Source organism: Palaemon carinicauda, chromosome 13, assembly GCF_036898095.1.
Source record: "Palaemon carinicauda isolate YSFRI2023 chromosome 13, ASM3689809v2, whole genome shotgun sequence".
In the NCBI taxonomy this organism is placed as follows: domain Eukaryota; kingdom Metazoa; phylum Arthropoda; class Malacostraca; order Decapoda; family Palaemonidae; genus Palaemon; species Palaemon carinicauda.
The window spans coordinates 139,158,356-139,170,443 of NC_090737.1; the positions used below are offsets into that span (position 1 = coordinate 139,158,356).

General features: G+C 43.0%; 1 protein-coding gene across 1 annotated transcript in view; it reads right to left on the minus strand.

The window, feature by feature from the left end:
- LOC137652522 (PAX-interacting protein 1-like) overlaps positions 1-12,088 on the minus strand; it is a 58,428-nt gene that overhangs the window by 30,314 nt on the left and 16,026 nt on the right. Inside the window, exons 7-9 of the mRNA XM_068385978.1 lie at positions 10,426-11,917; positions 9,061-9,315; positions 7,677-7,792 (exon numbers count right to left, since the gene is read on the minus strand). Coding sequence (XP_068242079.1) covers positions 7,677-7,792; positions 9,061-9,315; positions 10,426-11,917 — 1,863 coding nt within the window. The remainder of the gene's footprint in view (positions 1-7,676; positions 7,793-9,060; positions 9,316-10,425; positions 11,918-12,088) is intronic.

Below are 12,088 nucleotides of genomic sequence, written 5' to 3' on the forward strand. Positions count from 1 at the left end.
GCGATGGCGATCAGCATCCGCAGTTGAGGGTCGCGCGATGGCGATCAGCATCCGCAGTTGAGGGTCGCGCGATGGCGATCAGCATCCGCAGTTGAGGGTCGCGCGATGGCGATCAGCATCTGCAGTTGAGGGTCGCGCGATGGCGATCAGCATCCGCAGTTGAGCTAGTAGCTGGCGAACCATGTTCCTTCAGAAGTGTTGGAGAACGTTGGCGTGCCAGCTGTAACACACGTGGGCGATCCGGAGATCGCTGGCGAGCTGATGATCGCTGACGAGCTGACGATCGCTGACGAGCTGATGATCGCTGACGAGCTGATGATCGCTGACGAGCTGATGATCGCTGACGAGCAGAAGGCTACGCGTGGAAGCCCGCGCAAAGAAGAAGAGTCCTTGACCCCGACCTGAACCTAAGTTCTAGATCGCGAGGGCGAACGTGGGCGCACAGGGCACGTAACAGGAACTGCAGGGAAGATCATCTTGAAAGCGCTGACGAACAGGAGAGCGCTGACGAACAGAAGGGCGCGCAGGGAAACCCTGACACGCAAGGGAAGAACCCCCGTGGGGGCAACCCTTTGCCCCGAAGGGATCGTTGTCCGCCGGGAGACTGATGTCCGTCGGAAGACCGCTGTCCGTCGGGAAGACCGTTGTCCGTCGGGAAGACCGTTGCCCGTCGGAAGACGAGATTAGACTGCTGTCCATCTGCACCAAGACGGAAGATCGAGAAAAAGAAGTTGTAGGCTGCAAACGGAGATTCAAAAAGGCGCCTCAAACACCCTTATAGGGAGATGAGAGGCCCTTACGACGAGGCGGACGGAGGGCCTTACGGCGAGGGAGGCCAACAGCAACAGAAGAAACCTCCGAAGAGGAGTCTCTATGAGTGTACTCTCTCGCGAACGAAAGAGAAACACTTCGTGGAAGAGACTGGTCAGCCAGTGACCTAAAAGGGGCAATCCTCCGAAGAGGAGATCCTGCAGTTGCCCAGCCCCTTGAGCGAAACTGCAGGTGCGACCGCTCAGCACCAAGAGCATAGTCGCACGAAAAAAAGGCAAGAGAAGAACCCCCCAAAAGAGGAAAAGCTCAAGCCTGGACAGGAAAAAACTTCCCTCGGAAGGAAAGTTATCCGCCCAAGGAGGCAAGCCTCCTGACTGTTCTAAATGAACTGGAGAGCTGTCCGTCGACACGGGAGTACTACCAGTAGAAGGAGACACGTCCCTGACGACAATACAAGGGGGAGGCAGCAACAGCCGAATCCCCAGGACTCAACCAGACGGCTCACACCGTTGCTATATTACAGAAACGAACTAGATCGGTAACTGTAAAAAATAAAACAAATAATATTAGTACACATTCATTCCCCCGGGAAGGCTCCGAAGAGGAATCCCGAGGAAAAGGAACAAGAATTACACAATAGGCACGTGCCCTCACAACCACTTACACTCGCGGAAGGAGAGCTGTAACCAAAACAGAATTATAACAATTATAATTATGTAACTATGTAATTATGTAATTTAAAAATGAATGAACACTAAAGAAAAAAACGAAAACCCCGAAAGGAATCGTTCTACAAGCTGAAAAATTAACAACTACAATTAGATTCATAAACTAATTGAGACAAAATGTACGGCGTAGCAACCCCACCCACACGGGAAGGAAGCTACAAGGGCGTAGTAAAACATAGTAAAAGGGTGAACGACCTCAAGAGAGAGAGAGAGAGAAAGACCGAAGTCAAACTCGATCGCAACCCATAAAATTAGGCCGTGGTGGCCTAACTGCCGAGGCCTCCACGTAGATATCGTACACTACACACACACATCTGAAAAGGAAACTTACTTATTTCTATACTCAAATATATATACAAACATGAAAACATGTTTACATATATATTGAGTAAAAGAAAAGTAAGCGATTAAGTAAAGACAAAACAGACAATGGCTGCCAAGCGAGGACCAAGACAGAGACGTCTGTCACAGTCCGAGCCAAAAGTGAAAGTGAGTATTCACCTGTGTGTGAGGGGGAGGAGGGGTAGCTAGCTACCACTCCCCTACCCCCCCCGCTAACTAGCGCGGGGGTAATACACCCTCGTTAAATTCTAATGGCTCGCCATTTCAGCTACGCTAAAAGTAATACCCTTTGTAAATAGCGTGGTTTGTATTTCGGTTACGGAACAAACTCAAATTATAACCTTTTCTCTTGGAATGTAAATAGGATGAACCTCCGTTAGGTGAACGGAATCTCAAATTATAACCTCCTTTTCTCTTGGAATATACTTCGGATATTCTTGCTTTAGGGCAGGGGTTTCCCGAAGAGGTCACATGTTGCGAGAGCACTCTTGAATATCATAAAAGTCTAGTAATTCTAACAAAGGTAATACAGTGATACCTCGGTAGTCGAACGACTCTATACTCGAACAATTCGGAGTTCGACCAAAATTTTCGAGAAATTTTTGCTGCGGTGCTCGACCAAAAATTCGGTACTCGACCAGCCGAACACGTGACGACCGCATGGGCTTTGTGATGATCGCGCCATCTCGGCCACTCTCGCTTGTTCGGGAAGCATCAGTTCTCTCGAGAGCGTCACTCAGACAACGCGCGATCAGCATTCGTTGTGATTTAGTGATTTTCAGTGCTTTTAATTGCTTTTTTAGCTTTCATAATGAGTCCCAAGAAAGTAATGAGTGTTAAGGGGAAGGAGAAGAGGAAAACAGTGCGAACAACGATCGAGTTGAAGAAGGAAATTATAGCGAAATATGAGAATGGTGTACGAGTGTCCGATTTAGCGGTAGAATACGGAATGGCGAAGTCGACCATTTCTACGTTTTTAAAGCATAAAGAAATGATTAAGAAGGCGAATGTTGCAACGGGAGTTACGGCGGTAACTAAGCAAAGGCCACAAGTGATTGAGGAGATGGAAAAGTTGCTTTTAATATTTATTAAAGAAAAACAGTTGGCCGGGGAAAGTGTTAGTGAAGCGTTCATTTGTGAAAAAGCGTTGCATATCTATGAAGAATTAGTGAAGAAAAGTCCGAGTACCAGTGAAAGTGATTCATTTACATTTAAAGCGAGCAGGGGTTGGTTTGAAAAGTTTCGTAATAGAACAGGTATTCATCGTGTTACTAGGCATGGGGAGGCAGCTAGTTCGGATCAAATTGCAGCCGATAAATACGTGGGGGAATTCGATCGGTACATAAATGAACAAAATTTGATCGCACAACAAGTCTTTAATTGTGATGAGACTGGGTTATTTTGGAAGAAAATGCCAGCCAATACGTACATTACCAAGGACGAGACGAAGATGCCAGGTCACAAGCCAATGAAAGATAGGCTAACATTGTTGCTGTGTGCAAATGCAAGTGGCGATTGCAAGATCAAACCCTTGTTAGTGTACCACTCGGACAACCCCCGGGTGTTCAAACGAAATAATATTTGTAAAAGTGCACTACCAGTTATGTGGCGCTCGAACACTAAATCTTGGGTCACAAGACAATTCTTTACTGAGTGGATAAACGAAGTGTTTGCCCCCCAGGTTAAGGCTTACCTCATTGAAAAGAGCTTGCCAATGAAATGTCTTCTGGTTATGGACAATGCTCCTGCACATCCTCCAGGTCTCGAGGATGACTTGAAAGAAGAATACAGCTTTATCAAAATCAAATTCTTGCCCCCCAATACTACTCCCATACTCCAGCCCATGGACCAACAGGTCATTTCAAACTTCAAAAAACTCTATACCAAGGCCCTTTTCAGAAAGTGTTTTGAAGTGACCAGTGACACGAAGTTGACCCTAAAGGAATTCTGGAAGGAACACTTCAGCATCCTCAACTCTGTTAACATGATTGACCAAGCTTGGCGAGGTGTGACCTATAGGACATTGAACTCTGCCTGGCGTAAGCTGTGGCCATCATGTGTCACAGAGAGGGAGTTTGAAGGTTTCCAACCAGAGGCGGGTCCAAGCACTGCTACCCCTGTAATTTCTGATGACACTGATGTCGTTGAGGAAATTGTTGTCATGGGCAGGAGTTTGGGGCTTGAGGTCGACAAGGATGATATTGATGAGCTTGTAGAAAGCCATTCTACCGAGTTGACTGTGGAGGAATTGTTGCACCTGCAACAACAACAGCAGCAGGATCTGATTGTGGAGCAGGAATCTTCAGAAGAGGATGAGGTAAGGGAGGATGTTCCAAGTTCTCTCATCAATGAAATTTGTTCCAAGTGGGCAGATGTGCAGGCTTTTGCTGAAAAATACCACCCAGAAATTGCAGTAGCAAACCGGGCAGTGCATATGTTTAATGATAGTGTCATGTATCATTTTCGAAGAATACTGCAGAGGAGGAAGAAACAATTAACAATAGACCAGTTTTTCACAAAAGAAAAGAAAGCTGCTACATCAAAGCCTGTTTCTCCTCCAAAGAAGAGACAAAGAAGAGAAGAAACCCCTGAAATAGATCTGCCCACCCTTTCATTGGAGAGAGAAACAACTCCTGAAGGAGAACTACCCCGCCACATCATGGAAGGGGACTCTCCTTCCAAGCAGTAACCTCCCCCTTCCATCCTCTCCACATCCATCCCTGTATGCCATCGAACCGCTGCTCAAAGGTATGTTCACTACAGTACAGAAAATGGTTTAAAATTGTTTTATTTTAGTACAGTAAATGGTTTAAAATTGTTTTATAGGATTTTCTGACCAATTTCATACACATTTAGATAATTATTGTTGTTTAGGTACACGTTTTATTAATATTTTGGGCCTGTTCGAGTGCTTGGGAACGGAATAGAATATATACCATTATTTCTTATGGGGAAAAAAAATTCGGTACTCGAACAAATCGGAGGTCGAACACGGATCTCGAACGGATTATGGTCGAGTACCGAGGTATCACTGTATAGAACACGCTCTCCATTTACTCCAATATAATTTAATCCTGCAGTTCTCACCTTTTTGCACAGTAATTAGGTGGTTATTTAAATTCTGGGAAAGCAATAATTAGCAAGATATGTTGAAGAGGGGGGAAGGGGTTATAAAAAGAAAATAGCTTGGTTTCCTCACTAAACGACTTGTAACTGACGTCAACATAGTCAACCAAACAGATCGTGATGCCAGCGTACATAAACAGAAGTTCGTGATACCAGCGTACATTTGATTTACTTAAGTATATTTTGAATATACAGTATATCAAATGTATGCTGGCATCACGAACTTCTGTTTATGTACGCTAGCATCACAATCTGTTTGGTTGACTATGTTGACGTCAGTTCCATGTCGTTTAGTGAGGAAACCGAGCTATTTTCTTTTTATAACCCCTTCTCCCCTCTTCAACATATCTTGCTAATTATTGCTTTCCCAGAATTTAAATAACCCCCTAATTACTGTGCAAGAAGGTGAGAACTGCAGGATTACATTATATTGGAGTAAATGGAGAGCGTGGTGTTCTATACTATTACCCTAACAAAAAAGCACACTAAAGAAGAGTAACATTTACACATACAACAGATAATTTGAGTAACTCAATACAGACAGTACTACATTGGATCCTTCTCTCTAGTTACGGTTCATTTTCCCTTTGCCTACACACACACTGAATAGTCTGGCGTATTCTTTACATATTCTCCTCTGTCCTCATATACCTGACAACACACGTTACCAAACAATTCTTCACTCAAGGGCTACTGCACTGTAATTGTTCAATGGCCTTTTTCCTCTTGGTAAGGGTAGAAGAGACTCTTTAATTATGGTAAGCTGCTCATCTAGGAGGACACTCCAAAATCAAACCATTGTTCTCTAGTCTTGGGTAGCGCCATAACCTCTGTACCACGGTCTTCCACTGCCTTGGGTTAGAGTTCTCTTGCTTGAGGGTACACTCGAGCACACACACTCATCTTATTTCTCTTCCTCTTGTTTTGTTAAAGTTTTTATATTTTATATAGGAGATATTTATTTTAATGTTGTTACTCTTCTTAAAATATTTTCTTCTTCCTTGTTTCCTTTCCTCACTGAGCTACTTTCCCTGTTGGAGCCCCTGGGCTTATAGCATCCTGCTTTTCCAACTAGGGTTGTAGCTTAGCAAGTAATAATAATAATAATAATACAGAAGGTCCTCAATGTATAAACATTAGGAGATACAAAATGAAATCCAATTGAAAATAAAAAAGATAAGATACAAACATACTGTAATGAAACCATATTATATCATTTAATACAGCAAGCAAAACAACATTTGGAATAACCTGATATCTATCTCATATGAAACCTAACTATTTATTAACCCTTTTACCCCCAAAGGACGTACTGGTACGTTTCACAAAACTCATCCCTTTACCCCCATGGACGTACCGGTACGTCCTTGCAAAAAAATGCTATAAAAAATTTTTTCTTATGTTTTTGATAATTTTTTGAGAAAATTCAGGTATTTTCCAAGAGAATGAGACCAACCTGACCTCTCTATGACAAAAATTAAGGCTGTTAGAGCAATTTAAAAAAAATATACTGCCAAATGTGCTGGGGAAAAAATAACCCCTTGGGGGTTAAGGGTTGGAAATTTCCAAAGAGCCTGGGGGTAAAAGGGTTAACTTTTGTAGCTGGAAATCATAGGCATACGAGTCAGGTTAGGTCTACTCTAGGCCCAAATTTGACGAAATTCAACTTCCAAACACCTTCTTGGAACCAATTAAGTTTATAACTCGAGGAGCTTCTGTAATTATGAAATTAAAATGACAAATTCGTAGATAATTTGTATTTTTCCTAACTATACAAACCTTAGCTATTTAACCCTTTTACCCCCAATGGACGTACTGGTATGTTTCACAAAACTCATCCCTTTACCCCCATGGACGTACCGGTACGTCCTTGCAAAAAATTGCTATTTACATTTTTTTTGGCATATTTTTGATAATTTTATGAAAAACTTCAGGCATTTTCCAAAATAATGAGACCAACCTGACCTCTCTATGTCGAAAATCAAGGCTGTTAGAGCAATTTAAAAAAAAATATACTGCAAAATGTGCTTGAAAAAAAATGCCTGGAAAGTTCCAAATAGCCTGGGGGTAAAAGGGTTAATAGGGGTACTGTATTACTTTCGGCTTAGCTGAAATGACGAGCCATTAATTTTTAACGACGGTTAACTACCCACACCGCTAATTAGCGGGGGCTAGGGAGGGTAGCTTGCTACCGCTCCCCCTCACACACCTGTGTGGTAAGCTCACTTTGCTTTCGGCTTGGGTGGTGAACGGACGTTGCTGCTCTTCATCCTCGCCGACTATTGGCAGCCATTAACGCCATTTTGTTTTCTCTTTTTCTCTTTCCCTCGTTAAAAATTAACGGCTCGTCATTTCAGCTACGCCGAAAGTAATAACCCTATTAACCCTTTCACCCCCAAAAGGACATACCGGTACGTTCTTTCAAAACACTGTTATTTACATGTTTTTGCCTATTTTTGATAATCTTATGAGAAACTTCAGGCATTTTCCAAAAGAATGAGATCAACCTGACCTCTCTATGACAAAAATTAAGCCTGTTAGAGCAACTTAAAAAAAAAATGTATACCAAAATGTGCTCGAAATTTAACCTTATCTTGGGGGTAAAAGGGTTAAATAGCATGGTTTTTATTCCAGTTACGGAACAATTAAAAAATGACAATGTATAGAAAATGGGGTAAACTCTTTCCACAAAATCATAGCTCCCTTTACCTCTCCTCCATGTTGCTGTATCAATCTCTTCCAGGTACACAACGTTTGCTCGGTGACCTCTGCGTGATAATCGGCAATGTAGAAGACGCATCCAACTAAACATAGCTCCCTTGGCACTGAAAATATTGCAAGAAAAAAATATATTGATAATAATTCTTATGTTCTATTAATACAAATAACTTTTTTATCACGTTTCAATTCTTAGAAGTTGCTGATGAAAGGGTACGACAGTAAGAGACCAAATTTTAAGGACAATTAGTATTATTTACATATATACTAACTGAAGTACTTTATTATTATTATTATTATTATTTGCTAAGCTACAACCCTAGTTGGAAAAGCAGGATGCTATAAGCCCAGGGGCCGCAACAGGGAAAATAGCCCAGTGAGGAAAGGAAACAAGGAAAAATAAATTATTAAGAACAGTAACAACATTAAAATAAATATTTCCTATATAAACTATAAAAACTTTAACAAAACAAGAGGAAGAGAAATTAGATAGAATACATTGCCTGAGTGTACCCTCAAGCAAGAGAACTCTAACCCAAGAGAGTGGAAGACCATGGTACAGAGGCTATGGCACTATGTGAAAGTATTCTTTAGTCAAAACAGACTAAACTAGAAAAGCTCTCTGAGAGCGCAGACCTCCGCCATGACAGCTCACTTCTCAAAACTAGCTTGCCTTAGGGTTAATTCGGTCAACCTTTTGCTTGACCTTGACCTTGACCTTTGACCTACTAGCTTGCCTCAGGGTTAACTCGGTCAACCTTTTGCTTGACCTTGACCTTTGACCTACGACTTTTTAAATTCAATTGCTTCCAAATCTCAACACGAAAATTAATCCCTGAAAGTTTCACTTAACTACGAGTAAAATAGTGGGCCAAGAAGTTGTTCACAAACAAGCAAACAAACAGGGGCAAAAACATATCCTCCTCCCAACTTCGTTGGCGGAGGTAATTATCTACGAAGAATGAAAATTATGAAATGACAGACAGTCAGTGACTGGCCAAATATTGCCATGTCATCTGTGTTTCCACAAGGTTACAATCCATATAAGTGGTCTTCCACTGCCTCGGGTTACAGATCTCTTTGCTTGAGGGTACACTCGGGCCCACTATTCTTTCTTGTTTCTCTTCTTCTTGTTATTTTGAAGTTTTTATCCTCTTGTTATTTTCAAGTTTTTATAGTTAATATATGAAAGATTTATTTTAATGTTTTTGTTCTTAAACTTCTCTCGTACAGTAGATTTTCCTTATTTCCTTTCCTCACAGGGCTATCTTCCCTGTTGAAGCCCTTGGGCTTATAGCATCTTGCTTTTCCAAACTAGGGTTGCAGCTTAGCAAGTAGTAATAATAATAATAATAATAATAATAATATTACTTACACATAATATTTGTATCATGACCCACCAGATGGGGTCTCGGATAATGGGGCGCACTCGATCCTATAACGGTAGGTGTTCCAGAGGACGAGTGGCTGGGAGGATTAGGCCGTGGATACGCGTGAGTACCGGCTACTGCCGCCGGTGCGGCAGTAGGGGTTCCCTGAGAAGGAGGCCGTAACAGATTGTTGGTGACGGATCCTGTTATGTTTCCCAGGGCCCTTCTCTGGAACATCATTACCTGTTCACCCCCAGGGCCTGAAAGTAAATGATTACGTTAATAGTTTTGGATAGTACAACATAATGTCAAATAGTATACGCAACAACAATTCAAATCAGGTAGTGAATCATTCACAGCTGCCTCCGATGCCTTAGATGACCGCGGAGGTAGCAGCAGTAGGGGATTCAGCATTATGAATCTTCATCTGTGGTGGATAATGTGGGAGGCTGGGCTGTGACATCCTAGCAGTACCAGCTGAACTCGGTTGAGTCCCTTGTTAGGCTGGGAGGAACGTAGAGAGTAGAGGTCCCCTTTTTGTTTTTGTTTCTTTGTTGATGTCGGCTACCCCCCAAAATTAGGGGGAGTGCCTTGGTATATGTATGTATGTATCCCATTTGGCACAGGCAAAATACGAGGATCTATTCTAGCTTTTAATAGCCTATTACTATTACATTTCCTGCAAAAACGGGGGTTTAACATAGGAGACTTTACTCTTATATATTCTTAAATAAAAGAAAGTGATAAAAACTTCTAAATCCACCAACATATACAATCAAGCACAAGAAATAGAAGAGTAATATCAAAGCGTTCAACTGTAGGGAATTGAATTGCTTAAAAGTGAGGTGGGAGAGAGAAGAGTTTCATTCTAGTCACTGAGACTATTCTCTCTCGCAAAAACTACCTTGCTAAGTTTGTGAAGTTAATTTTTTTCTTATTAGGTTAAATTTTCTTTCAATAAAAGTAAGAGCACATTAATTTTTGGTAAAACTCAATAAAATAATAAAAGGATATCAAGTAAATTAAATTTTTCTACAGAAGTTGGTCCCATGTATAAGAGGACATAACGGAAGGGTTGTTTTTAAAACGGTATATATACACCATGCTATTCTTACTGATCTATGAAAAACTTTCCTTACTCCTATGGTTTACGTTTTAATTCTTCAGGGCTGCAACATTTACATCTAATAAGAGGATCATAGCAAAGTTTGTGAAGTTTAAAACTTACTCATCTATGAGAAACTTTCCTTACTCCTAAGGTTTATGTTTTAATTCTTAAGATCTGCAACATTTACATCTAATAAGAGGATCATAGCAAAGTTTGTGAAGTTGAAAACTGAGATTCAAACTTATGATCAACTTATAATTACCTTGAACAGCTTCCTGCGGAATAGCAGGCTGTTTCTGAACGACGTGCGCTGGTATCTCCATGGGTACCTGAGGTCCCTGAGGTATCACGCCCCCTTGATGAACACCTCCGGCTAGTCTGTTGGTGAGGTGAATGGCCAATGCAGTCTTTGTCTTTGGATTCACCAAGTTCTGCTGACCGACTAAATTCTGCGGAACAGGCGAGCCCTGCAACACGGCTGCATGGCCGATGACCGCCCCGTCTCCGCGCTGGATCGGAGAATGCCCGTGGGGCGAGGCGAGGGGCGAGACGTGCGGTGTAAGCTGCTGCTGAGGTGTCAGTTGCCCTCCGGCTACCATATGAGGTGAACCCTGGCCGGGAGATACGACTCCCCCAGGCTGCACAGCCGTATATCCTTGGGGTATGGGACGACCTGGTAGAGGACGTGCGTGAGGTGACATGGGAGGATACTGGCCTCCCTGCACAGTTTGCTGCTGGCCTGGTTGTGGACCTGGGGCTTGTTGTTGTTGTTGCTGCTGCTGCTGTTGTTGCTGTTGTTGTTGTTGTTGCTGTTGTTGTTGCTGCTGTTGTTGTTGTTGCTGTTGTTGCTGTTGTTGTTGCTGCTGTTGCTGCTGTTGTTGTTGTTGTTGTTGTTGTTGTTGTTGTTGCTGCTGTTGTTGCCAAGAATGGGGAGATTGTTGTGGTGTCCCAACCTTCTGTTGTTGTTGCTGCTGTTGTTGCTGTTGCTGTTGCTGTTGCTGCTGCTGTTGTTGATGTTGCTGCTGTAAAAGTTGTTGTCTCTGGTACATTTGCTGCTGTTGCTGCTTTTTAAGCATAAAGAAATAAGTGACAACCTGCCTCTCTTTGGAGTCGAGTTGTCCTAAATACTCGCTTCTTTGCGCATTATCGAGCTGCTGTATATGCCGGAAATGGGCTGGGATGCGCTGGATGAGCTGAGAGGCATCTTGGTGGGTAAGATGGGGAAAATGTTGACACAGTTGCTGAATCTGCAACTGTAACTGCTGTATGTGCTGGGGAAGAAGTGTGGGCGTGGCTGGCTGCTGACCGGGACCAGGTGGATTCTGCGGCCTGATTCCCGGCTGTTGAGGCTGCGGCTGTGGCTGTTGCGATGGCTGGGGTTGCTGTTGCTGTTGTTGTTGTTGCTGTTGCTGCTGCCATACCGTTTGACCAACGATAACTCTAGTGCCAGGTGGAGGTTGACCTCCAGGATATGGCTGCGGTTGACCCTGGGGAGGCCATCCAGGCTGTACCCCTTCTGCTGGACTCCCAGCAGGTGCTGCCTGTGATCCAACGGGGGCTTGCGATCGCAACTGATTCGAAGGGTAGGACACAGCCACGGTTCCACTAGATCCAGCTATCAACGGTCGTACTACATTGCTAGGATTTCCGCTCTGCCACGTGGAGACTGGCGTGCCGGGTGATGGGATCCCAGGAGGAGCAGTGACAGGTTGGCCATGAATGGACGGTGGAGCAAAACGCACGCCTTGTTTATACTGTTGAAAGAACGGAAGGTTGTCGTTAATAGGTGTAGATCAATGCAAGTAAAACGCACGCCTTATTTATACTGCTAAAAGAACGGAAGGTTGTTGTTAATAAGTATAGATGAATTCAAGTAAAACGCACGCCTTATGTATACTGCTAAAAGAACGGAAGGTTGTTGTTAA